General features: G+C 41.4%; 1 protein-coding gene across 1 annotated transcript; it reads left to right on the top strand.

The window, feature by feature from the left end:
* The first annotated feature begins 6,090 nt into the window (after nucleotides 1-6,090).
* Nucleotides 6,091-25,433, top strand: zdhhc13 (zDHHC palmitoyltransferase 13). The gene is made up of 17 exons (XM_075466822.1): nucleotides 6,091-6,167; nucleotides 9,490-9,695; nucleotides 13,887-14,009; nucleotides 16,450-16,527; nucleotides 16,720-16,864; nucleotides 16,950-17,014; nucleotides 17,194-17,356; nucleotides 18,323-18,448; nucleotides 19,315-19,448; nucleotides 19,540-19,643; nucleotides 20,246-20,367; nucleotides 20,463-20,525; nucleotides 20,624-20,717; nucleotides 21,475-21,558; nucleotides 21,640-21,797; nucleotides 22,999-23,105; nucleotides 24,878-25,433. The coding sequence occupies exons 1-17, from the start codon at nucleotides 6,144-6,146 to the stop codon at nucleotides 25,014-25,016; spliced, it is 1,935 nt and encodes a 644-aa protein (XP_075322937.1). The 5' UTR covers nucleotides 6,091-6,143; the 3' UTR covers nucleotides 25,017-25,433.
* Nucleotides 25,434-26,726: the final 1,293 nt, after the last annotated feature.

The following is a 26,726-nucleotide window of genomic DNA, read 5'->3' as shown; positions in this document are numbered from 1 at the left end:
CTTGACCTGTTACAGGACTTGACCAAGAAAAAATTACTTGGGACTTACTTGAGACTTGAAAGCTAAGACTTGAGACTTGCACATGTGTGACTTGGTCCCATCTCTGCCAAGAATTAACACTGTGTGGGAGAAACACCCTTCGATCCATCCATTATTTTCCGCTTATCTGAGGTCAAGTCACGGACGCAACAGGTCAAGAAGGGAAACCCAAACACCCCAGTGACTTTCAGGGATGCTGAGATTAAATTTAGAGCACCAAACACACTTTCAAATTGTTTTAAATTGCCTCTGATGTGAACAAACATCCCTATTACACGTTTTCTATTGAGCCTGTGCTGGCTGTTTGGTTGGATATTAGCATGTAGCATCTTCAATCACTAACAGAGTTCATGCTCATCAGCACAAATACATTGATTTTTGTTTGGTAACTATTTGCACGTTTTACCGTGAGACAGGTTTGAAATTTATTTTTTTCACCAAATCTCTAACAAACAAGTAAAACTAGAGCAGTGAGGCTTTCACACATCATCAGCATTAACAAATTCCACAAAGGCTTTAAGAGGAGCAAAGTCCACCCAAGCAGCTCTGCTCTATTGCTCTGTCAGTGGTGAAACACACTTCCTCTACTTGTTTTCGCTGGAAGGGCCAACTTCCTTAATTGCTCTGTTTTTAATGACCCCGGAGTGTCCTCACTGAAGAATAGGAGCTCACATTTGTGTTAATGTGCGTCCTCTTGTAAAACTTCTAATTCCTCCTCATTTAGCTTCTTCCCTCACAACTCCTGGAAACTACAGTCTTGTTGACCTTTAGTGCTCATCGTTGTTATGACTTCCCTCTGACGGCTCAATTACTTCAGCAATGACATGCAGAAAGACGGATCCGACATGTTTATTAACTTTTGAAAACTTTAAAATGGGAAAGAAACATATTCGTATGATCTGTGACACATCAGCTGGAATATTAAAATGAAAGAAAACCAGAGCGACGTTCATTATCATCAGAAGCTAAAAGCACACAGTTTATCAAGAGCAAGTCTGAGTAGAAAATATACTTTAACTAGTTATAATTAATTAACAGTCTGTCAAATTATCTCCATGTTGTAGACAGCCTGTTATAAATGGCTAAGACTGAGGTTATCGAACTTTAACAGTCACAGCTGTCTTCTTATCTTACAACTCTCAGAAAATCTTACCAGCAACATGCTTATTTTTGCATATTTTTGTATTTTACACAGAGTTTGATCATCGCACTCACGTGTAATCTATGAAAACCTTCGTACTCACCAAAAACCCCCAGTGTTATTTATTATAGGTCTCTTTCTCAGCAGGTTTTCTGGTGTTATGGAGCTTGTCGTCCCCCCTTTCCTGTCCTCTCAACCCCCAGCCGGCCGAGGCAGATGGGGGGCCCTCCGGGTTCTGGTTCTGTCGGAGGTTTCTTCCTGTTAAAAGGGAGTTTTTTCTCTCCACCGTCACCTTGTGCACGCTCAGGATGGGAGACTGGATCGAAGGGAGGTTTCGGTGCAACTTTTAGCACAAATTTCTTGTGTTTACCTTAAATCTTCATTCGCATCGTCTTTAAATTGACTCTGTATGAATTGGACCAATTTGGAATTTAATTAATTGGATTTTTAGATCCGATTTATTGTCATATCCTCCGCTTTTAACCCATCCAGGTTGGCACCTGTTGAACACACACATGCCAGCTGTCAGTTTCACCAATCTTTGAGTGGCAAGAATGAGTTATTGGACGACCCACTCTAACCACTGAGACACGGCCGCCTTATGACTGTATTACAATGAATTGGACTGGAATGGGCTTCAGTTGGACTGTATCTTTGAAGTGCCTTGAGGTGACATTGTTGTGATTTGGCGCTATGCAAATAAAACTTCTCTTTTTTTTCTGCTCTTAACTAATGTAAATGTTTAAATCAGCATTTCAGTTGGTTGTGATCCAGGTTTGATCCCTTGGCAATCACGATAAACCTGGGCTGAAAACACTTGATGTGTGAAAAGATGACGAGTTTCTGTAAAACACTCTTCAAGTTTAAATAAAACAGATAAATAATTGATCATTTACTTAGATTATTGCTAGTTCTCGCGTTACATTCTACATTTAATGGTGTTATTATTTATTATCTTAGAATAAATCCCCCTCATAAAATTAGACTTTTATGGTCAGTTTTTGTCTTTTATTCAGTATTTCTTATTACAAATTTTTACTTCAAAGCTTATGGTATTATTTTGTCTCTCTTTTGTCAGTTTATAATATATCTTTAACCTAACTACAAAGTGGAAAACAAATCATATTTGATATAACAATCAATTCTTTGACAATGATTAAATATTTAATGTGAAAACGTTATGCTTACTTAGGGAATATTTTTTCTTTGACAAGTTTGAAGACTTTATTCATTTGTTGGAAAGAATATAATTTGTGCTTTCTCATGCCTGAAAAACAAGAGGAAAAAAAAACCCAGACAAACCTGATTATAAACTGACTTGCAGCGCCATCTACTGTTTCTTATTTGGAAATGCAAGAGGCCAGAATAGTGCGTGCAAAAGGTAAATTTAGTGTGTATTTTCTGACGGATTTAAACATAATGGTTACACACTGTGGAAATGGGTGGAGGTGTCTGTGTGTGGTGTTCTCTCTTTTTCCAGGTCCCAGCTGCTTTTCCGCAGTCTGCACCTGGGCATACTGAGTGATCAGCCCTAAAACATTATTATAACAAGAGAGAGACTGACTGAGCAGTGACTGCTTTCCAGCTGTGTTCAGGGTGGTGGTGGTGATGTTTTCACATCCATGTTTGCATTTGTCTACGGGTTACTCTGTACTAACAGCTCCATGGTGACAGCCACTTCAGCTGCATGATTTGGTCCATATTTAGCATCGTAACACTGACTGAGTCCGAGGAAAAACCCGCCGCCTCCTCCCACACAAGCGACTGATTTAATCTCCTGTGAGACACTGACATTTTTCCAAGTGCAAGCAGATGTGCTGCACAGATCGTGAACAAATGCAGCTCCTATCAGAGAGGATTTTCTTTAAAGTTCTCACAGAAACACAAGTCCATCACTTTAAAAAAACGTTGGCTTTAATGTAAACGTCATAACATTTTGTTGAAGCTACAGGTCTGGTGACTGGAGGCCATTGGAGTACAGTGAACTCATTGTCATGTTCAAGAAACCAGTTTGAGATGATATGAGCTTTGTGACAAGGTGCATTATCCTGCTGGAAGTAGCCATCAGAAGATGGGTACACTGTGCTCATAAAGGGATGGATATATATGTACAAGGGCTGTCAAAATTAATTAACTGTATAAATATATACACACACACACACATATATCCGTTAAAGCGTTCAATTTGACATATTTATAGAACGTGCGCAAGTTAATCTTGCGTAAAAAGCTGATTTTACGTTGAAAGGCTGCATTTTCGTTAGCGGAAATTTAATTAAATTAATAACTAGTGGTTAGTGATTACCGGTTAACTGGCTGTTAACTAGCATTATGTCAGGGATGGTGAATTGAGGGTGAAGGGAGGACACGGATGCGGACTTCAAAAGTAAAGGTTGGTTTATCAACAAAAAACAAAGTATATCTGAGCCGGAATCAAAAACGTAGCTTAAACTAACAAAAGGACATGGCATGGAATAAATAAATACTTAACTTTGGAAATCGAGGAACATGGAGTAAACAGGAATCATGGCATGGATGGCAAACAAAGATCCGGCAACAAGACAGTGGGGAAGTGCAAACTAAATAGGGAGTGAGTGATTAAGTGAGTGGGTGCAGCTGGAGGGGAATGAACTAATTAACTGAGTGAGGGGAGTGAGGGGAAAAACAATGGCAAAACCTAACACATGAAATGACTAAAAACCAAAATGTAATCTAAAACATGATAACTAATAACAATAGTCCCATGCGTGACACATTAACCTCTACATGCCTAAATGCACTGAGCTGCGGCCATGCGATTGGCTGATTAGCTGTTTGTGTTAAGCAATTGAACAGGTGTACCTGATAAAGTGGCCGGTGATTACCTGAGCAGGTAAGAGGAAACTAACAGTTCTAACCGCAATGAGTGCTACTTTTTCCTCTCTTCCAGCTATAAATGTTAAATGCTCTCCATCTTTAAGGTGCCTCAGTTCATTTGTTTGCTTACCAGGAAAGTTTAAACCGACAGTATTTATCATGACATTAGTCCTGATAACAAGTGCTTATTCCTGGGAATTTAAGTGTGAGTTCAAGTCAGTTTATGAACGTGTGTACCTAAGATATTAAAGAACTTTCTCTGAATTTAGAATGATTTTTTTTTTTAAGGTCTTTATGAGAAAAAAATAAATACTGGAACAATATAAAATTCCTCCTCATTTAGCTTCTTCTCTCACAACTCGTGGAAACTACAGTCTTGTTGACCTTTAGTGCTCATCGTTGTTATGACTTCCCTCTGACGGCTCAATTACTTCAGCAATGCAGAAAGACGGATCCGACATGTTTATTAACTTTTGAAAACTTTAAAATGGGAAAGAAACATATTCGTATGATCTGTGACACATCAGCTGGAATATTAAAATGAAAGAAAACCAGAGCGACGTTCATTATCATCATCAGAAGCTAAAAGCACACAGTTTATCAAGAGCAAGTCTGAGTAGAAAATATACTTTAACTAGTTATAATTAATTAATTAACAGTCTGTCAAATTATCTCCATGTTGTAGACAGCCTGTTATAAATGGCTAAGACTGAGGTTATCGAACTTTAACAGTCACAGCTGTCTTCTTATCTTACAACTCCCAGAAAATCTTACCAGCAACATGCTTATTTTTGCATATTTTTGTATTTTACACAGAGTTTGATCATCGCACTCACGTGTAATCTATGAAAACCTTCGTACTCACCAAAAACCCCCAGTGTTATTTATTATAGGTCTCTTTCTCAGCAGGTTTTCTGGTGTTATGGAGCTTGTCGTCCCCTCTTTCCTGTCCTCTCAACCCCCAGCCGGCCGAGGCAGATGGGGGGCCCTCCGGGTTCTGGTTCTGTCGGAGGTTTCTTCCTGTTAAAAGGGAGTTTTTTCTCTCCACCGTCACCTTGTGCACGCTCAGGATGGGAGACTGGATCGAAGGGAGGTTTCGGTGCAACTTTTAGCACAAATTTCTTGTGTTTACCTTAAATCTTCATTCGCATTGTCTTTAAATTGACTCTGTATGAATTGGACCAATTTGGAATTTAATTAATTGGATTTTTAGATCCGATTTATTGTCATATCCTCCGCTTTTAATCCATCCAGGTTGGCACCTGTTGAACACACACATGCCAGCTGTCAGTTTCACCAATCTTTGAGTGGCAAGAATGAGTTATTGGACGACCCACTCTAACCACTGAGACACTATGACTGTATTACAATGAATTGGACTGGAATGGGCTTCAGTTGGACTGTATCTTTGAAGTGCCTTGAGGTGACATTGTTGTGATTTGGCGCTATGCAAATAAAACTTCTCTTTTTTTTTCTGCTCTTAACTAATGTAAATGTTTAAATCAGCATTTCAGTTGGTTGTGATCCAGGTTTGATCCCTTGGCAGTCACGATAAACCTGGGCTGAAAACACTTGAACTACATACACAGTATGTATCTATTGTCCAAGTGAAGAGCAGTAAAAAGAGTCCTGGTGCAGAGAAACTGTTCCTGATTATTGGGGGGGGGGAATTATGCGGTTCAATCACCTATGGCAGTCTCTTTCTGTGTGGTGTTGAGCAGCTGGATTGCCCTGGGGACAAAGGACCTCCGTAGCCTGTCTGTCCTGCAGGGGATGGCGCGGAACCTGTAGCTGAACAGGCTTCTCTGGTTGGCAAACACAGAGTGCAGAGGGTGACTGTGGTTGTTCATTATAGAGAAGAGTCTGCTCAGTGTCCTCTTCTCAGTTGTGGTAGTGAGAGCATCTAGTTCTGTGCCTACAACAGGTAACAACAGGTGAGTGATAAAACAGAATACAGTTTTTTTTCCCTCTATAAATCCCCCTGTGAAAATCATTCAGTGAGTTGTTTGTCTTCTTCTGACTTTTACTTTGAAAATCCCTCGGCGGAAGTAGCTCGTTGATCCGCCGACCAGCTGCAGGAACTTTCACTTCGTTCCTCCACACCAAGATGGACTGGAATGAAGACGGAAATGTAAGTGGGTTTACCTTTTATTTGCTGCTTCTGTTATTTCTGTCATGTAGTCGGTGATTCTTCTGAGTCAGACGTGGCCGAGGCGTCGTTTTACCGCGGTTACATTAGCAGACTGTTAGCATTAAACAAGCTAGCCTGCCGTTTAGTTTTAGCTTGTGGGTAAGTTACTGTAACGCGGAACAACGTGCAGACTGATTCCCTGTTGAAACAAAACGTCTGTCAGCTCAGCTGGCTGCAGTTGAACTGCTTCTAGTTACCGGACATTAAACGGTGCTAGCTAATCACATCACAACGCCAGCGGGGACATTTAGCTGATTCCCGAAGCGACGTCCACGTTACGGAGACTCTCTGATTTGTCTGCTTCACGCGATGATGCACTGGCAGCCTGGAGTCTTTAACCATTTCAATACTTACTCACCTTCTATTATGTAATGGTAATCCTCTTGGAAAGCTCAAATACGAGTCGTGGGGAGAGCAGCGTCTGTTGAGCTAATGTAAATCTGTAAGTTTGTTTCAGCGCGACGGCGCTTAGCCAAAGCCAAATGTTGGTAAGTTGGTGCCATCTGTCAGGAACATGGCAGCAGCCTGTTGTGATCCCAGTTTGAACAACATAATTAACATATTTTCTTATTTAGACTGGTTCAAATAGCGTCCAGCTGATGCAGCCATACCAGAGGGGGAAAACTCAATGGCAAAGGTGTAGAAGAACACCTCTCATTTACTTATAATTTGCCCCCATGGAAGCAGACTTTATTTCTTTAAAGTGTTCTTGTGCAACCTTACTCCAACGGCTTTAAAAGTGTGTCTTTTTCACTCCACTCCTTGTGTCTGATCATTTTCATAGTATTTTTATTTGTTTGTTTAAGTCATTTTAGACTGAGCTATAAATCAATAACAGAGAAAACTTAGCAAAGAACCAGTTTTAAATAGTATCTTTAGGGACTTTGTTCCCAGCAGCCTGTCACAAAGACACATCATTTGTTCCCATTTCTCTTGTTGCATCTATGAAAAACAGCAAAGATAACACAGTTTGACAGACAGAAAACAGGATTTCTGCAGCAACAAGGTGATTCCCAAAGAGCTGTTAGCTGAAAACTTGGCACATCTCAGCATGGTGTGCAGTGTGTCCTTAAAACATTTGAGGAGACTGGACAAGTGGAGGACAAAAGAAGAAGTGTCAGGCCTAAAGAACTATCTACAGCAGATGAACAGGATCTGAAAGTGAGAGGAAAAAATCCAGCAAAGACCTGACACAGGAGCTGAGAGATGCATCTGGAGCTTCAGCTGATCCATCTGCTGTTGGCCCAAGCCTCATCAGAAATGGGCTCCATGGAAGGGTGGCTGTCAGGAAGCCGTTCTTAAGGAAGGGAAACAGGGAGAAAAGGCTGAGCTGTGCCAAAGGACACAAGAAGTGGGCTGAAAATCAGTGGCAGCAGGTCTGATGGAGGGATGAATCCTCCCCAGAGCCCGGAGCTCAACATTACTGAAGCAGTGTGGGATCATGTTGGCAGAGAACGGAACAAAAGGCAGCCCACATCCAAAGAAGAGCTTTGGGATGTCCTTCAAGAAGCCTGGAGAACTATTCCTGAAGACTCCTTAAAGTGTTAGTTCGCCATTTTGCACATTAAGCCCTGTTTTTAGGTATTCTGGGATGAGTTAGAGATGTTCTGATCACAATTTGGACATTTGGTGCTGAACGGAGCATTTAGGTATCCACTGCTGCAGCCCCCCCACCTTTGCATTGAGTCAATGACCACTCAAGCAAACAATCATAAAACGGCATTAAACTTTCGTTTGCAGAGACATGAAACTCACCGTGTGGTCTGTGGTGGACAGCGATACGTTGGCTCGAAAATCACCGCGAAATACGCTGCCAGAGAAGTTATATTACCATTACTGTCCGTCTTCATTGATTTGTATTGGTTTGACTAGTATTACTCCGCGCGCTGTATGTCGCTGGATGTCTTGCTGCTGCTATTCAACGGTGTCCGGAAAAATAGGTCCACCAAATGCTAAAACAACTGTTAGAAGGCCCATTTCGCTGCGATTTTCGGGTCAATTTATCGCTGTCCACCACTGACCACACGGTGAGTTCCATGTCTTTTCAAACGAAAGTTTAATGCCGTTTTATGATTGTTTGCTTGAGTGGTCATTGACTCAATGCAAAGGTGGGGGGGCTGCCGCAGTGGATACCTAAATGCTCCGTTCAGCACCAAATGTCCAAATTGTGATCAGAACATCTATAATTCACCCCAGACTACCTAAAAACAGGGCTTAATGTGCAAAATGGCGAACTAACCCTTTAAAGAAAGGACAGAAAGCTCGTCTGAGAGGGTTCAGGCTGAGTTGGAGAATAAAGGAGCTCAGACCAAATGCTGACTTTTGAGCTAATTTTTTCCCACATCGACTGGACTTTCATTTATGTTTGAACATGTCTCAATAAATCAGTGCACCTATTTGCGATACATAAAGAAACGAGAAGTAGCTTAGGTCTTTTTTTAGGCCCCAAAAAAGTAATAAAAACGGCCTGTTAACAATTCGATTGAAATGAAAACAGTATGAAGTGTTTGTCAAAGTAATCCAATCGAGTTGTAAATATTGGATGAAATTGTTTAAATTCTAAGTGAAAGCACCTGCTGTGATTATTAGTTTCTTTTTGTCGGACCAACTGTCCAAAACGAGCAATATTCAGGAATCATTCTGGCTAAATTCATATGACTCCACTGATTCATCTCCTTTCTCTCAGTTGTTTGATCCAAAAATTAAATAACTGAGTTACTAAACTGTTTGTTATGTATGGATCACTCCTCTTCCCTTGGTACACTTTATTAAATAATGCAGAAATATGAAGTAATTCTCAGGAATTTGAACCCAAAGTGAGTTGCTTTAAATGCCCCGGATGTGTGGCAGGTGACGGATTGATTTTATCTTTATTTTTTTGTCATATCGCCAAACCTTACAGCTTGTGCACAATGAGTCATTCTTTATAGCCGTTTGTTCTGTAGGTCGGGAAGTCCACCCAGAGAGCAGTTGGTTTACCAGGAAGTGAGGAGAACGTGTGATGAAACAGTTTTCTAACAAGGATCAGTTGTTTGATCACATCTGCAGCACATCCTGTGTTATTTTATTTTACCAAGTGGTGAAATATACATGTATAGACTTATAAAAAATGCTTTTTAATGCTTTCTTTCAAGCTTGCGGTCTCAAATAACTGGATAGTTCTGGATTAGCGATAAAATTCTTCTACTGGACGAAATCTAACCCTTTTTGATGCGAGCGCCTTGGATTGAATCTCTTTGCTTTCCTTTTGTTTGTGCCACAGGGCCAGATGCGTGACGGCTGTCACCACGGGCATCCAGGTCACTCTCACAGTCACGGGCCGAGGGCTGCGGCGTTCGGTGGGATGTACATGCCCGCTTACGGACAGCTGGGGAAAAGCGCAGATCAGGTGATGGACATCAGCCAGCAGCCGAAAAAACGGTCGCTCATGGACGACAGCACCAGCTGGGACATAGTGAAGGCAACACAGTGAGTACACATTAAATATATAATTACTTTTCGCCGTTTTGATGCCACTTTCAGGCTGTTTCCTATTAAAGGACTGTTTTATGGCCACCCACGGCTTTGTGCTTCTGTAGAACCTCTTTCTGCTCTGGTACTCTGAGAGGCCTAGAAACTAGTACTACTACTCGGTGGTAATTGGTTAAAGTCAGAAAAGGCACCATGTTTGAAAAACCAGCCACCTATCAGAAGAAGTAGAACAGCAGATGGGTGCAGTCTAACATCTGCATCGCCAGTGTAAAATTTGCCGTATAAGCTGACGCAGCAAACAGGAGTGCAGCAGCGATATCCGCTTACCTCTGTCCCGCTATGCCTCTAAAGTCAAGGTTACATCCATAACCTCGGGTCTGGAATTTAAATTGATATGTGGGATGAAGCTGTCACAAAGTCCACTGAAAACAGACTTAAAGTGGTGATTATGTTGGATTCCTGCACACATTTGCTCAACATCTGCCTTCCAGAGTTCACGTCTACTAATTATCTCACTTCCCTTAAGAGGAGCAAGCAGGAGATGCTAAATTTGAAAGGTTTGCATGTCTGGAAAAGCCTTAAAATACTGCGTTTATGTCCTCATAGGGGATTAAAAGCTTTTTAAAGTTGGCTGTTGGTTGTCAGTGAATAGATCAGAGTAAGCTCTTAGACTCCTTACAGATGTGTTGATTTTAACAGAAGCTTAAATCCAGTTAAGACTGTGGCTTGTTGTACTCTTTGGTCGTGCATTGGTCCCACTCACGTTAATAGTCTGTAGCATCAGAATGCATTTATTACACATGTCAGCAATGAAAACCTTATATGAATGTAGCCTACGAGCCAATTGCTAATAAACACATTGATTAAATCCGTTATGAAGCAAATTAGAAGGAAGAGAACCCTTGGTTAAAGGGTTACGTTGTATTTGATAACAATATTGCACAAAACCTTTTTAGTTTTAACAATTTGCTGTAATAATATTACTTATAAAACAACTAATGTGATTTTAATGTGTCAAAATGACACTTAACTTAATGGCACCCTAAGAAATGAGGTGACTTAAAGTAAAACAATGGTGTATTTTTTTTTAACCGTGTTTCTTCAAGGTGAAGAAGTTCAGTTTGCACAGACGTTTCACAACAAAACTCAGTTTAAAACTGTGTTTAATAAGTTAAAGGGTAAAGATTCACTTGTTAATCAGCACTCATGTTTATGCATTTGGTAGATGCTTTTATCCAAAGCGAGTTACACTGGTAGGGTAAGGGGGTCTTGCCTAAGGACCCCTACTGGAGTACATTTCACGCAGGGGATTTGAACCGAGGTCATCTACACGAAAGGTGGCAGTCTTACCACGACACTTGCACTTTTGCACTTGCTAAAAAGTAATTACAGCTTTGAGACTTAGAAGTTGTGCTTTGTCAGTGTTCCTTTTGCACATAAAAGTGTTTACAGCTGACATTCCCCAGAGCGAAGGTCACTTCTCTTGTAAGGAGGGGAAAGGAAATGGTCTCAGGAGCTGTTCCCGGGTCTCCTTTCAGCTCAGCGTGTGTCAGCATAGTGGAATCCGTGGGCACACTTGGCTTCTCACCCAGTCAGAAACCTGCTTTGCGAGTTCAGTGCAGATGCAGTTTACCTTTTTGCTTTGGGTTCACCGGCTCGTGTTGAAGACTCGTTGCTTCTTCTTCGGTTCATCTTGATTCTGATGCAGCATTTGAACCCGTCTTTAAAGAGTAGTGAGCAAAAAAAGCATAGGTTTAAATATCTCGGTGAGGACGCGAAATCTGATTTCTGATCTGATCTCACACCAACTTATGAGGATTTCCTGTTTGTGTAGGTACCAAACTGTGGCCCCTACAGGTTCAAAGGGATTTTTTTTTAGGGTTAAGACCAGAGGTGGGTAGAGTAGCCAAAAATTGTACTCAAGTAAAAGTAAAAAGTAGTCATCCAAATAATTACTTGAGTAAGAGTAAAAAAAAGTGCTCAAGTACTGAGTTACTGTTGTGTAACGTCTGATTTATTTGTTAACACAAGCATTCAATCAGACAGACAAAAATACTAAATAATCATCTTTAGGCAAATTAGAGTTCATCCAATTGATGAAATAAACTAAAATGAATGAATTAGGGATAACTTACGCTACATGTTTCCTCAAGTTAGTTGTTGAGTTTCTGCTGAAATGTGTGTTTGTTTTGGTTGACACAGAAGACACATAATGTAGCTGCTGTTTCTCACTAAACATGCTTTCAGTATGAGGCCTTGTCTATGTCTTCATTTCTGACCGTTGATTCGGACATTTTGGAGGCGTACGCGGGGGGGTAAAAATAATGAGGCGTAGAATAGAGTAGCCTGACTACGTCATACTCACGATTCTAGTCAGAATGTGAGTCTGATACCGCTCAATAGAGATTTGAGTATGGGGCGTGTTTCAACCGAACCAGGAGAAAAAATGCCTCTTCGCTCAATTGGATAGACCTATAACCAATCAGAGCAACGTAGTATGTGACGTAGATTAAGCGACACACACTTGTTGTAGGAACGACGGCAAAAACATCTTTTCTATCGATAAAAGCCTTTATCGCGTTCCTCTGTTCGTCTTTCAAAATGAATGCAATGTGGAGATCCTGTAGAACAGACTCGATGGCAGAATCTACACGCCCTAGCTCTCCAGCGGCAGCCGTGTTCAGCTCTTTAGTGACGTAGTCGATAATGTCCCTGTTGATCATCTGTCCATCATCGTATAAAGCCCGCCCTGGCAATCTGATTGGTCCGACCAATTCTTGGTCGGGCATAATGATTTCCCAACTGAGCAGAGCCAGACCGAACTTCCCGACCAAAACTTTTATGGGCGGGGCTAAGTTCGGCTGGCACCCAGGCTAAGAATAGAGGCCTGTGCGGGACAGAATTTACAGTCCCGCTCCCGCAAAAAGATAGGATTTTTTGTCCCGCTCCCGCCCGCACCTGTCATATTTGGTCCCGCTCCCGCCCGCAGTTCCCGCATGATTCAGACGTTCGCGTTACTTCTCACGGAAGTTCTTGTCATTGGCTTGAGGAAAGAAACATGATCTTAGCTGCACTGTCCTGATCCTTCACGTGGGGCACATAGTGCAGGAGCGCATTAGATGGCACAAGCAGCTGAGGCTTTACAGCAATAAGCCTACCCAACATACCTACCAAAATCTACCGTGAATATTAAGAATAATACATTGTACATATGTTATGTGCCACTCCTCACATTTCCTTTCTTGGAAGTAAAAGTATATATTTTTATTTAATATGATTTTAAACACAGCGTGATGGAGCCCCGCCCCCTACTTTTAGTGGATTTGAGCATAAATATCTAAGCCTACAGCTCACGTTACATTGATTTAAATGCAAACAAGTGGAATGAAAACAATATGTTATTAATTACCCTACCTTTTCTAAACCCAGAATGTTGAAAATGTAACATGTAATCCAATTAGGCTATTATTTAAGTAGGTTAACCATGCCCTGTCCCTCGTCATTGTGCAATGCGCATCTCCTGAAAAAAAAAAAAGGAGAGATGGACCGCGCTTTTGAACTGCTTTTAGTTAGGCTTTATTTCTTCTCAGTTGTTTTCAGCAGCAGGAGATCATTATAGCTTTTATATTAAACATGTTTTCAGTTAGCGGGACTGCAGCTTATCACCGCTCCCGCACTGGGCACTCCCCCTCCTGCCTGCGCCCGCAATGAGCTTTCAAAATGTGTCCCGCGCCGCACTGCTTTGCGTTGGGTCCCGTGAGTCCCACAGGAGTGCAGGGCTCTAGCGTAGAATACCAAAGAGGTAAGAAGAAAAGTAACCAGCTCATTGTAGCCTAATGTAGCGGAGTAAGAGGGCAGTTTCTTCTTCACAAAATTTACTCTCAAGTAAAAGTATAGGGATTTAAAACTACTCCTAGAAGTACAATTTTTTTTTTTCAAAAACATACTCAAGTAAATGTAACGGAGTAAATGTAACTCGTTACTACCCACCTCTGCTTAAGACTTAGTTTTAGGGTTTGGGGCAGTTATTCAGCTAATAAGGGAAAGCATTTGGTCATCGGTAAAGCCTCATGGTGAGTGTATGCGGTGTGGGAGCCCCATACAGCTTACAGCATTGGTCTAGTAAGTTAACAATGTGAGATGACATTATTTAACTCTGTTTTCCTGTTATTTTGATGATTCTCTCAGGTTTGGCATCCTTGAGCGCTGTAAGGAGCTGGTGGAGGCGGGATACGACGTCCGGCAGCCGGACAAAGAGAACGTGACTCTGCTGCACTGGGCGGCTATCAACAACCGTTCAGAGCTGGTCAAGTGAGAGCTTCAGACATAATTTCTGTCCCAGTACAGCTGACATCCTACAGCGTACACACAGCAGTAAACTCTGGGATCACAGTGGCCTTCTGAGCCGTGGAAATCTTCCTGTGTTGGTCTTAGACTAAAAGGCATCCATGATTTTTCTCCACTTTAGACTACAGATACTCCAGGCTGCAATAATGCACTGATATTAATAGAATTGGACAAATGAACTAGAAAGAGCTGTTCCTGCGAAACAGCAGTGAGAATGCTTATGAGCTGAATGGGGATAGCTGACCATGCTGAAAATAATTCAATTTTAGCAGTAAAAACTGTTGCTAAGGTATTGGTTGAAGGAATTTTGTGATTTTTGTGTACTACCAAACTTAACATTGGAGTTAGTCAGAGAATTTGAGAGGTTGATCTCGGTTCAAGGCTCATAGCTGAAATTCTGTAAATGTGAGCTCTTTACAGGCATGAAAATCCCTCACCTTTCGGCGAAATTCGCCATTTTGGTCCCAAAATAGGTGACTTGTGTGAATCGTGTAGATCCGAAGAGTTTTTTTCTTTTCTTTGGGGGGGGGGGGGGGTACATCCACTGACGCATACAAATGGTTACAGCCAATCGAGATTAATAGCTATTATTAATACTAGTTGTTACCTGCTAGCCTGCTTTTGCGAGACGAGTGATATGGAAACTAAGCTCAGTGGTGTTGAATGGAGAAATTCCTTGTTCACGCTGGATGGTTTTAAAAAAACAGCAGACTTGATTTGGGCGTTTTTTGATAGTTAGAAAGCCGAGATTGTTTTTTTTCAACTGAGGAGCTCTCTTGACATGGGTTAAGAACTAGTCACTGTTCGCTACAACTTGTCTTGAACACCGTGAGAGCTAGCTAAAGCTCCGGTAGAAATGCTTAGCTCCTGTTTGTTAATACAAATATAGTTAGTGTCAAGCTTGTTTTTAACGCTACGTAACAGAAACACTGGTCGCCAGTAATGTTATTTATTGATTCATTGAAATGTAATGGTTTCAAGCCGCCTAAAAATAGCAAACACCGCCCGTCTCGCTCTAAATTAAACACCAGGGTGAAATGATATCTGGTAGTCCAGTGGTTAGTTCTACCCAAATGTGAGAAACAGTGATTGGCCATTCTATTTGCTCTCAAAAGTGCTAGTGTTATGACACCACACCACTAATCTAAATTAAGAGTGACATTTACTTACGACCAATTACTGTTCTGACATCTGGGTAACCATGTTACAGAAACCAGCTCTTCTTTTAACACTGGCCCAATGGTGGTAAATTTAAGCTTAGTGTGGCTGGTAGAAAAGAAAACGTACTAGCCATTTTGTGTTTGGCTAGTAACATTAATATCTTCTTGTCATTTTGGGTGGTGGTGAAAAAAGTTAACACAAACACAAAATATTCTTGCAGGATGAGTGTATTAACAGAGGAGGATGCTGCAGCTGTGAAGCAGATAGACTCAGGGATCAAGTGCAGCTGGAGATGGGCTTGGGTCAAACTTGAGGGAAAGGTTTGCGTGAAGGGGCAGGAGGTGTCCTTCAACATAGGGGATGTTTTCCAGAAAATGTGTGTGTGTTTGGCGCCTGCAGATCAGTGAAACAGTGTTGGTGAACAAAGCTCGTCATACCCCGCCCCCTGGGCCGCGCGCGAGCTCTTCTCACCTTTTTAACCCCTGACCCATTTTCATGCCTGCTTTAGTAGTTACATTGGCTGAAAGAGGACAATTTTTTCCTACATTTTAAGGAATAAGTTGTTTCTCTAAGTTAAACTGTATGAAAGTTAGAGGAATTTGTTTGAAAAAACTGAAAAATTTGAAACTTATCAGCACGCACTCAACTGTGTGCTCATTCATAAAAATCAAGAAGGAGCAAAATATTCATGTTTTTCAAACCGTCATATTTCAAAATTGGCTGAAGATTTGAAAAAGCTGAAACCATTGCTAATAGCTGAATGTCTTGTGACCCGTTTAAAGTTTGAATGGTGTCTCTAGCTGAAAGCATTCAGAAATAGTTGGATAGAGGAAGATGATTTGGAAGAGCTGAAAGCAGTTTCCATTCATTTGAATGACGGGAAAATTTGAATAAAAGTTGAATATCTTAAAAAGTGTAAACGTTAAAAATACCAAAAATGAAAGCAGGAATCTGCTGAAAGAGCTGAACGTTTTGATACTAAAATTGTAGAAATAGTTGAAAGTATGCAGGAGTAGTTGGGTGCCGAAAACTGGCGGAATAATAACGATAAAGAGAAACAGGAACTTAATAGTGAGAATGCCTTGAAGCATTCTCACAATAAATAAAAAAGACATCACAGTTGCAAAGAAAGGTAATTAATTGGTGTTCAAAGTAAACAGTTCTTTTACCTGAAATTTGACCTGAAATACTCCCAAGACGCAGTGTTCTGAATGTTCTCTGTTCCTTTGCTGTTCTCTTTCAGGTATTATATGTCCAAAGGGGCGATCGTTGACCAGCTCGGAGGAGACCTCAACTCAAGTCCACTTCACTGGGCGATAAGGTGTGACCGTGAGGTCTTTAACCATTCAAACGTAGTCTCAGATTTGATGCTAGTTGTATTTCATCAGCTGTTAAAAAGAAACGAGACAAAATAAGTAACTGCCGCTTAAAGGAGGACTGCTGGGTTTTGTTCTGCATATGTTTTTGCCTCAAGCAGCACTGTTTTATTTTAGTTTTTTAAATCTGTGATCAGGCAGGGCCACCTCCCCATGGTGATCCAGCTGTTGAGGTATGGAGCAGACCCCTCCATCACAGACGGAGAAGGTTACCGCGCGCTCCACCTCGCCATCCTCTTCCAACACATGGCCGTAGCAGCTTATCTCATGGCTAAGGGACAGGTGAGACCTTTTTGCCTTCACTTCGTTTAATATTCCTTCCTTTATATCGTCATGATGGGTAATCTTGCTGATTCGTTGTGTTCAGGAAGTCGATGAGCCTGACTGTAACGGACAGACTCCACTGATGCTGGCGGCCCAGAAGATTATTGGGTAAGAGCTTTCCTGCTCTCGATGTTACTCGTTTAAAGAAAAATGTCCATAAGGGTAGAAATTTGAGCGAGAATATATTAAACATAGTAAAACTAACTTGGATTCAAAGCATTTTTATAGTAGTTTCAAATATCGAAGGTAAAAGTATTGATGAACCACATGTTGGTCTTCTGTCCTAGGCCCGAGCCCACAAACTTTCTTATCAAAAATAACGCCTCTGTGAGTGCCGTGGACAAAGTGAACAGGAACTCGCCGCTGCATTGCGCCGTGCTGGCAGGAAATGTAGATGCTGCCCACATCCTGCTGGAGGCTGGAGCCAGTGTTGACGCTGAAAACATTAATGTGAGCTTCACAGAACCCAAACGGCACATCTTGCGGTGTCTGTTTCGGTCTGCTGTCACACCATAATACACACTGCCAGGTTCTGGGTGATTTGTGTGGCGTTGCTGATCGTCTGCTGCCAGCTCTGAATCAGTTTCTCTCTTTCGTGAGAGTGAAAATTATTGAAGACGGAGCACGCTTTGACTCAAAGTTCCCCTTTTCATGAATCCTTTTTGACTAGGCCTGGGCAACGATTAAAATGTTTAATCTAATTAATCACATGATTTCCCTGATTAATCACGATTAATCGCATTTGTACACAAAATCCAAAAATTAATTTTGTATAGCTTTTAGCATTTAGTTTTATTTTAAAGATGCTGCCATATGAATGAAAGTGCCATAACATTTGCTGTGCAAACACACTTTTAACATCAGCATCTTTCTGTAGTTTTATGTAGAAGCCTCGCTCCACTGTCTGTTTCCTTGAATGACTTGCTGCTATCAGTTGTGTGTTTTGCCTTTAAGTGATATTTTAGACTGGAACTACTACGCTGAGAAGACAATTCAACTAGGCAGTAAATGCAGGAGTTTTTTTTTTTTTTTAATTTATTTTGAAATACGTGCTTTTATGTTGAAACAAGTAAAACAGGAAGTAGCGCCGGTTAGCTCCGAGGAGCACCTGTAGCGGTGATGTTACCTGCTAGTTTATTTTTATTTTATTACTCCATGCTTGGTGGTGGTAACTGTGTGAATGTAATGCGTTCAACAGACTTTTACAATAATAAAACCTGCGTTAATGCGCAATAAAATATTTGTCGGCGTTAAATAATTAACAAGTTAACGCGATAATAACGAGTTAACTCGCCCAAACCTATTTTTGACTTGTTGCTTCATGATTCTGCTGATAGAAATTGCTACATGAAGGTGAAAGTCTTGAATCTGTATGCCGGGTTTGTTGCTCATTATTTCTTCGTTATTCTTCCTCAGGGTCACACGCCCATCGACTTGGCCCACCAAGTGCACAGCCCGCTGCTCATCCACATGCTTAACCATGTGAAACAGGAGAGGATTCGCTCCAACTCGCGCTGTCTGCGGGTTGTTAACAGATACAGGGTATACTGACACTGAAGGGGACAGACAAGCCAGGTTTCCATTGCTGTTTTTCAATAATCATTAAGAAGATTTGAATAAGAGAAGGTGAATACAAACCGTAAAAAATCGAATTGATTACTAGAAATGTGCAAGGAAAACTCGCCAGCTGTTTCCATTCTGAGCCAGCAAACGGTAAACTGAACATTAGGGCTGTCACAAACGATAGTTTTGATAGTCGACTAATCGGATCATACGTAAATTGAATGTAAAACATACAGCATGAAGCTGCTCTTATATAACCATCATTAGCTTTCAGCTTGAAGTGTTTAAGGTATATGCCAACTAAAAATAAAGACAATTAAGATGATAGCGCATATATTTCATTAAAGGTTTAATGAACTAAGGCGAATGAATCAAATCGTCATCGCTAATGTTAACGTTTACAGCTATCGAGGACAGAACGACGGACGCGGCGCCCCCGCAGTCGACATAATCGTGACAGCCCTACTGAACAACATCTTCCCACATATGATATAATGTCCCAGAGATCCCAAGAGTTCAAAGTAAATTCTAAAGAAGAGCTTTGTCCATGTTCCTGTTGTGGACGGTTTGTTGGCATTTGTGTCTCGTCGAGGTAAGAGCTCGACTTTCATGTTGGGACAGCTTCTTCTATTTTATTAAACCATAAGCAGTGAAGCTCGTTCCGCCACCCTCTGGGTGATTATTTACAGCCTACTTTATCTACTTTAAACCGGTTAACAGAAAATCACCTCAGATTTGCGTCACTAGTTAATGGAAACCCGGCTATCGTCTCGAGTCCCAGACACGTACAAACAGCAATGTGTAAAGTTCAGCTCCTCTAATGTTCTTTTTCTCTTTTGTTTTAGTTCTTTCTGCAGTTTTTATTATGCACTGCACTGTTTGGCTGTGTTGGTGCTATAGTTGACATGAACTCTGAGTCCTGGTTACTCAAAGGGATCCTGTTGGCCTGTGTGATCGGTGTGATCAACCTGGCCTCAAGGTAAGAGCACGTGTTCACTCAGCCGCTGTCTGATTTAAATGTGAATGCACCGTCTTCGTGTTAATGAATAAGTTGTGTTTTTGTGAAACAGGAGTTTCCCAAGTCTGGACTTTCAGTCTCTCCTACCGGCCTCAGCTCTCATGGCTTCAGTCCTCTGGATGCTCGTCACCTGGTACCTCTGGTTCCTGCCAGATATCCTTTTTTTAACATCGAGAATAACTCCTAAAAACATGAACAAGACAGCAATTGGTTTCTCATTAAACCAAGGTTAATGAGAAACCAATAGCTGTCTTGCGCTACTAAAGCTAGCCGTTGGGGGCAACACTTCTGGTTATTTTCACAAAATAAAATACCCGTTGCCTTATCATAGGGAAAGCCATTACGATACAATTGGTGCTTTTGTTTTGAAAACAGGAAGTGAACCTACCCTTGTTGTAGCTAGCTTGAAACTGCCGTTTTGACAGGAAATGACGATCGGCGACGTCACGTTACGTTGCATCTTGGGTAATTTGAGTATGAGAAGGAACCTCATGATGCATACCCAACATTTCGGCGAATCTGATTCGGGGGGAAAAGTCAGTATGAGTAGTAGAAGGATGCGGTTTCGAACACAGCCATTGAGTCTATTGAACTGGGTCAGAGACCACTGTCTGCATTCACAGGAGAAGAAGAAGAAAGACCAGAATGCAACACTTTCCAGTCTCAGGGGCTCCAAACAGCACGATAGGTTGTGTCTTTTTAATTTGACTTCAGGCACAGAAAAAGTCGTAATGTTCCCTAACTTATAACCGCACATAGACCGAGCTCCACAGTTCAGGTGCTGTTCACGCTCAATGCCACCGCTCTGCTCTACTACTACTTTCGCACGTGCAGGACAGACCCCGGGTTCATCAAAGCGACAGAAGAGAAGAAGAAAATGGTGGGAGAGCTGCAGATATCTCAAATCCACTTCTATGTCATCTTAACTTGTAAAACGTTTTTTGTTGGTAAACTTTTCTTTGTGTCTGTTGTCAGAATGTGTTGGTGTTGGCTGAGGCTGGCTGTCTGGACCCCAGAGTATTTTGTACTACGTGTATGGTGAGGATGTCCACACTAAACTGTTGATTTCTGTCCCACTGTGCCGTTAACCCAAAACAATGTTAGCCTCTACTACTTACTGCCTTATTGTCTCGCAGGTAAGGAAACCAGTGAGAGCGGTGCACTGCTTCAGCTGTGATGCGTGCGTGGCCAAGCAGGACCACCACTCGATGTTGACCAACACCTGCATCGGTACTACAGACAAATTAAATGTTTGATATGTCAAAGTTAAATTTATTTGTATAGCACATTTCATGTACAAAACAGTTCAAAGTGCTTTACATAAAATAAAAGCATTGCAGCAGGGAGTGGAAGAAGCATTAAAAATACATAAAAGCATATAAAGAGAAACAAATTAAATAATTTAAATGAATTTAAAAACAAGCAACAGTCCAGATAAATGAAAAGATAGCGTGCAGATTTCATGCATAGACACATGAGAAAAGAAATATTTCATATGTGAGTTAATGGGGTTTTTCTTTTCTTCAAACGAGCTTGAAAGTGATATTTTAGTCTGTGGAAAAAATGTTAAATCTGCATTTGACTGCACAACATTTCATTAGAATGATGGTTTAACTTTGAGGGCAAAATACAAACATTTGATGAACTTTGATGATATTCTGTGATGATCAGAGACCAAATACTTCTTAAAAGACCTACCAAAAGATCTAGAACATCACAAACCTAAGAGATGCTATGATTTAGCAGGAAATGTTCAAACACTAAATGTAGGAAACACCACTTTAATAACCACAACTTGTTTAAATAGTTAGAGAGAATGACATATTTTAACTTCCATATTTGTGGAATTAAGTGAATCTTTCTCTAACTGCTACCTGAAAAGTGCTTTCTGTTGCCAAAATGGTTTCAGTTGATTTATTTAGATTTTTTGAGTCTTTTTCTGTCAGTTGAACTCGAGCTGTTGTCCATCATGTTTCTTCTCTTCCAGGTGCGAGGAACCATCACTACTTCGTCCTCTTTGTGCTCTCCTTTGTGCTGATGGGGGCTTGGATGCTATACGGTTGTCTTAAGTGTAAGTGACAGCGTAACCAGTGTGGGACGTTTTTTCTGTTGTCATGACAGCTTATTCCTGTGCTGTGCTGTGTGTTTTCAGACTGGTCCGCTCACTGTGTGCTGCATTACGAGGAACAGGGGCTGTGGGGTGTCATCCCAGCCCTGGTCAGCTGCTCTCCCTGGGTGCTCAGCATCTTCCTGATGTCTTTCTATTTTACGTGCCTGTTCGGTTTGACCCTGCTGCAGCAGCTCTATCAGGTGACTTACTGTTTGTGTGCTGAGGGGTTTCTGAGGATCACAAATATCCTTTTTAAGGCTGGGCAACGATTAAAATTTTTAATCTAATTAATCACATGATTTCCCTTATGAATCACGATTAATCGCATTTGTACGCAGAATCCAAAAATGAATCCAAAAGTAGTGTATAGCTTTTAGCATTTAGTTTTATTTTAAATGTGCTGCCATATGAATGAAAGTGCCATAACATTTGTTGTGCAAACACACTTTTAACATCAGCATCTTTCTGTAGTTTTTATGTAGAAGCCTCGCTCCACTGTCTGTTTCCTTGAATGACTTGCTGCTATCAGTTGTGTGTTTTGCCTTTAAGTGATATTTTAGACTGGAACTACTACGCTGAGAAGACAATTCAACTTGGCAGTGTTTACAGATGACTTTGGTTCTGTGGACTCCGCCGTCTGGAAGAACTTTAAAATGAAAATGGCCGAGTAAAAGTTCCGTACCCTTCTCCATGTTTGGTGGATCCACCGATTACTTTCTTTTCCGGTTCCGCAGCAGACAGCAGCAGACTTTTACAAAATAAAAATTAAAAATTAAAAAAAAAACAACTGCGTTAATGCGCGATAAAATATTTATCGGCGTTAAATAATTAGCGAGTTACCGCGATAATAACGAGTTAACTCGCCCAGCCCTAATCCTTTTCATGGATTTTTTTTTAAGATGAAGATCAGATTTATTGTCATGTAGATACAGGAATTACACAAAATAACTCCTTCGTATCCAGGTTGGCACCTGTTGAACACACACATGCACAGGGTCACACACTGAGACAGATACCATATAAACTGGAGCGGTGGGCAGCCAATTATAGCCCCTGGGGAGCATTAGGGTACGATGCCTTGCTCAAGGGGCACCTCAGCCATGGCAGGGAGGTGGACTGCCACCCCTCCAGCTGTCGGTTCACCAATCGAACCACCAACCTTCCGGTTATTGGATGACCCGCTCTAACCACTCGGCCACTTTCCAGGAATGACACTTAATGGCTTTTTGTAAATTTTTCTCCATGAGTAGTTTTAGGAAAGTCAGAATTTACCGCAGTTTCGGGTTGGAAGTTCTTAGAGAAGCCAAACCCGTTGGGTTTTGTTATCTCCTGTATCAGATGTGCATCATCGGCCTTTTCACTGCGTGAATTTTTAACATTTTTCTCTTTGTGTTGGAGCAGATTGCATTCCTGGGAATAACAACGGCAGAACGAACAACTCTGATATTCCAAAAAAGGAAAATGCAACCTGTGAATGGGCCCATCTCCCTGAAACAGAATCCCTACAAGTGAGTTGAATATTGATGTTGTTGTACTTTACTGTAGACGCTGACAGATGCTCCATATTTCAGGCCAATTTTAAGTAGTAATAAATACTTTTATCAATTTATAGGTAAATATTATTTGTGTTATGTACATGTATACATAGATCAGTCTTAATAATATGACAGTTCACATAATATTGCAGCTCTGACCAGTCAGGGTCGGGACAAAGAATGTGTAAGGCCAGGAATGTAGTTGCTTTTTAATCACACGTGAGTAACTTCGTGGGCGCCGTCGTGCCCGTAACTGTTGACCTGCATGCTACGCCGGTTACCGGGGGATTCCACTAGGGGAAGCACCAGATAGCTCGGGCTTCCGTATTCCATCTCGTATCTCGAATATCTCGCCAGCTATTACCACAAGCAAATTTATCACTGCAGTGGCAAAGAGGCATCATCAAGAAGCGGGAAATTGCAGAATTTTTCTACAAGCTTGTAGCAGGTTGAATTTGGCCCTTTGCTGCCCCTAGTGGTCACCTGCAAATTGCAGCTCGCAAGCATCATAGCATAAAATTTTAAGGATGTGCACAAATCCATTGTTTACATTTGATCTTGCAGCGTCCTGCTAGCCTAGCAAGCCGGACCCGTACAGCAAAAAGTTGTACAGGGGTCTAGTGACGCTGGATAGTAGTGTGGGCAGGATAAACGGTTGTCTGTTAAGTTGCCTCTGCACTCAACACCACGCAATAGGATGGCGCAACAACCAATCAGAGCGTCGTCCCACCAACGGAGCAAGCTGGTAAATTAAACTTTTACCGTACTCTGTGAGCAAAACTCCGAAAACGTCCTTTTTTTTCAAGAAAAACTTAAGTGCAGTTATCTGTTCGTCTCGCAAAGAAAAATGTATATTTAAATCTTCTAGAGTCGCTGCCAAAGACCACTCGAAAGACTGTTTGCATGCCGCAGCCATTGTTTACCTCTCTTGAACTGCACACTGAAACGTCGCACCTCTGTCGTCACTAGGTAACCCGGCCTCCGACCCCGCTCCTCAAGATTTGATTGGCCCGAATAAGTTTCGATTTTCAGCCTCGCAAAACGACCACAAGTGACTAGACTAGCCCCGGAGCAAATTCAATTTGCGGTCGCTAGGGGCGTCTAGATTTCTAGGCTAGCGTCCTGCCTCCTCCAGCGCAGAATTGTGACGTTTGTCTCACTTCAGTGACGTAAAAGTCAGATGTGTACGATTTAGGACCATTGGTCTGGGTCTGGCTTGGAAAAATCCGATTTTTGCTGGTCAGACAGTTTTTTGCCTGCAGTGTGAATGCAACCTTAAATATAAATGCTCTCAAGCATCCTTTCCTGGTTTATGTCATCTTACAGAAATGTTTCCTTGGCAAACAAGCATGCTTAACAGATAAATCTGTGATAGACTCTACTGCTTTGCCTTTTGATATTTGGATTTTGTTAATACATTTGGAATTGTAGCTCAATTCCAGCCAGCTTTGGAAATGACTGCAGCTCTGTAAACGCTCTCAAACATTTTAAATCAATATTTAATGTTGTTTTGTTGAGTATCTACTGACTTTTTCAGTCAAGTTCTTAAGAATAGATCAACATCTAGATGTGCATTAGGCTAAGATTTTACCTCATATGTGTCAGCTGATGTTTCCAAGCACAAATATCTACTAGTTCAATCATAGAGGGGAGAACAACAACAAATATGAAGCGGGTAAATACAGAATGCGCGTTATGTAAAGTGGTGCTTGGGGATCATTTTCTTTTGGATCCTCTGCTTGCAGTATGGGCGTGGTGCAGAACCTGGTGTCGTTCTTCCAGTTCCGCTGCTGTGGCCTCTTCAAACCGCCGGTCGTGGACTGGACCCTCCAGTTCGCGCCCCAGCGAGACCAATACCTGTTCGAGCAAGTCAACATGGTCTGACCTCCTCCCGTCCCCGCACTCAGGGTCAGACTGTTGGGTTTTGGACCAAAAGTACAGAATGTATTTATTTATTTTTCTATGTGGTGGCACCTTCTAAAGAGTCGGGAATACACAAAACTGTGTGTAGATATCGTTTGATTGACTGCTGCTGCCTTATACTTGACCGAAGTACGTAAAGGGAAGATCTATAGTCTTAGTTTGGGAAAAGGAGGGGAAGGAACCTTTAGGGCCTGAATTGTAACTGAAGTTTTGTGCTGTTTATATGAACACATTAAGCCTATTTTTATCATCTGTTCCGGGGTAAAAAAGAGGAAGCTTTCTATGTATAAACAGTTGGTTTTATGACTTTTGTAAAAGTTGCATGTGTTTAATAACAAAGGACCACTATAATACTTCAATAAAGTAACATTGTGCCTGTCTCTTGACCTCTCTGTGTGGACTCCCAGGCCCGTGAGGTCCCGTGAGGGTTTTACACCTCAGCACCTTTAAAGCTTAAGTTTATCCCTTCCGTCCTGTGAAGTGAGTCGGTGTTGATGAGGGTCCCAAAAAATGATTTTCTTCTTTTTTTTTTTGTCAACATTTTAAGTGACTTTGAGAGACTTTCGTCTAATTTCACTTATAACCAGAATGAAATATGAGTAAACGGCATATTAATGGGTTCAGAGTCAGTGAATAAGTGCATGTAAAAAGGTTGACTCGCTTCTGACGGTGATTTGGGTTTTATGAATAATCAAAGCGACTTAAAGCTCAGGATTATTGGAAGTTTGACATCAGCACAGGCTGAAAGATAAATCGGTTATTATTTCCAAACCACAAACTATGTTGTCTGAATAAATCTGAGATGGTTTGAGCTTCACCGGCGTCACCACATTCATTATGATTACAAATAACTCGTAACTAGAGCAGATTCCTGCTTTAGAGCTAATTAAACTTAGTCCATGTGTTTGTGTGTTGGCTCCTCCGACAGCGAGAGATAGCTGCTGCACTTTTAATTTGACAAATCTCATCCCTCCAGGCGGCTCTGCATGCCTGCGTAAATTTAATTGTTCAGAGAAATTAACCTACGGCATCTGTTAATCACTTGTTGCTTTGTTTTTTTTCCCCCAATTACTTTGCGCACACAATTATGAATAAATATAAGATTCTATTAATAACCAGATTTAACGAGCTGAAACACCTCGAATCGCGTTCTCACAGGGATTCCTAACGCTGAAGGAAGCAAATTTAAAGGGCCTTTTTTATTTATTTATTTTTTATAAACCTGGGGGGCTTATCGGGGGCTTTCTACACACGCGTCTACTGGGATGATGTCATCGCCGCTGCAGCACAGCTCATTCACTCCGTGCTCTGTGACAGTCGGCTAACTTCACACGGAGTTTGCTGCTGCTAGTTTTGTGCAACATGGCAGAATATTTATCAGAATTTGACGACGTGGACGACAACTTAGAGTACGATGGACGTCCTTACCGGAGTGAATGAGCTGTGCTGCAGCGACTTGTGTCAATGATGTCATCCCAGTAGACACGTGTAGAAAGCCCCCGATAACAACAACACGGCAGCTCTGATTTAACAGAGCAATAGTGGCATTCATTGTTCTTAAAGACAGATAATGCCTTATTTAGAGGCTGTATTGTCTCTGCCCTGTTCTCTCCCGTTATATGGATATACGTGGATCTCCAGTGATCTAAATGTCTTCTGAAGGACGCCGAC

Source organism: Odontesthes bonariensis, chromosome 1 (assembly GCF_027942865.1).
Source record: "Odontesthes bonariensis isolate fOdoBon6 chromosome 1, fOdoBon6.hap1, whole genome shotgun sequence".
NCBI lineage: Eukaryota > Metazoa > Chordata > Actinopteri > Atheriniformes > Atherinopsidae > Odontesthes > Odontesthes bonariensis.
The sequence above is the reverse complement of the archived record's forward strand: the minus strand, read 5'-3'. Positions and strand labels throughout refer to the sequence as shown.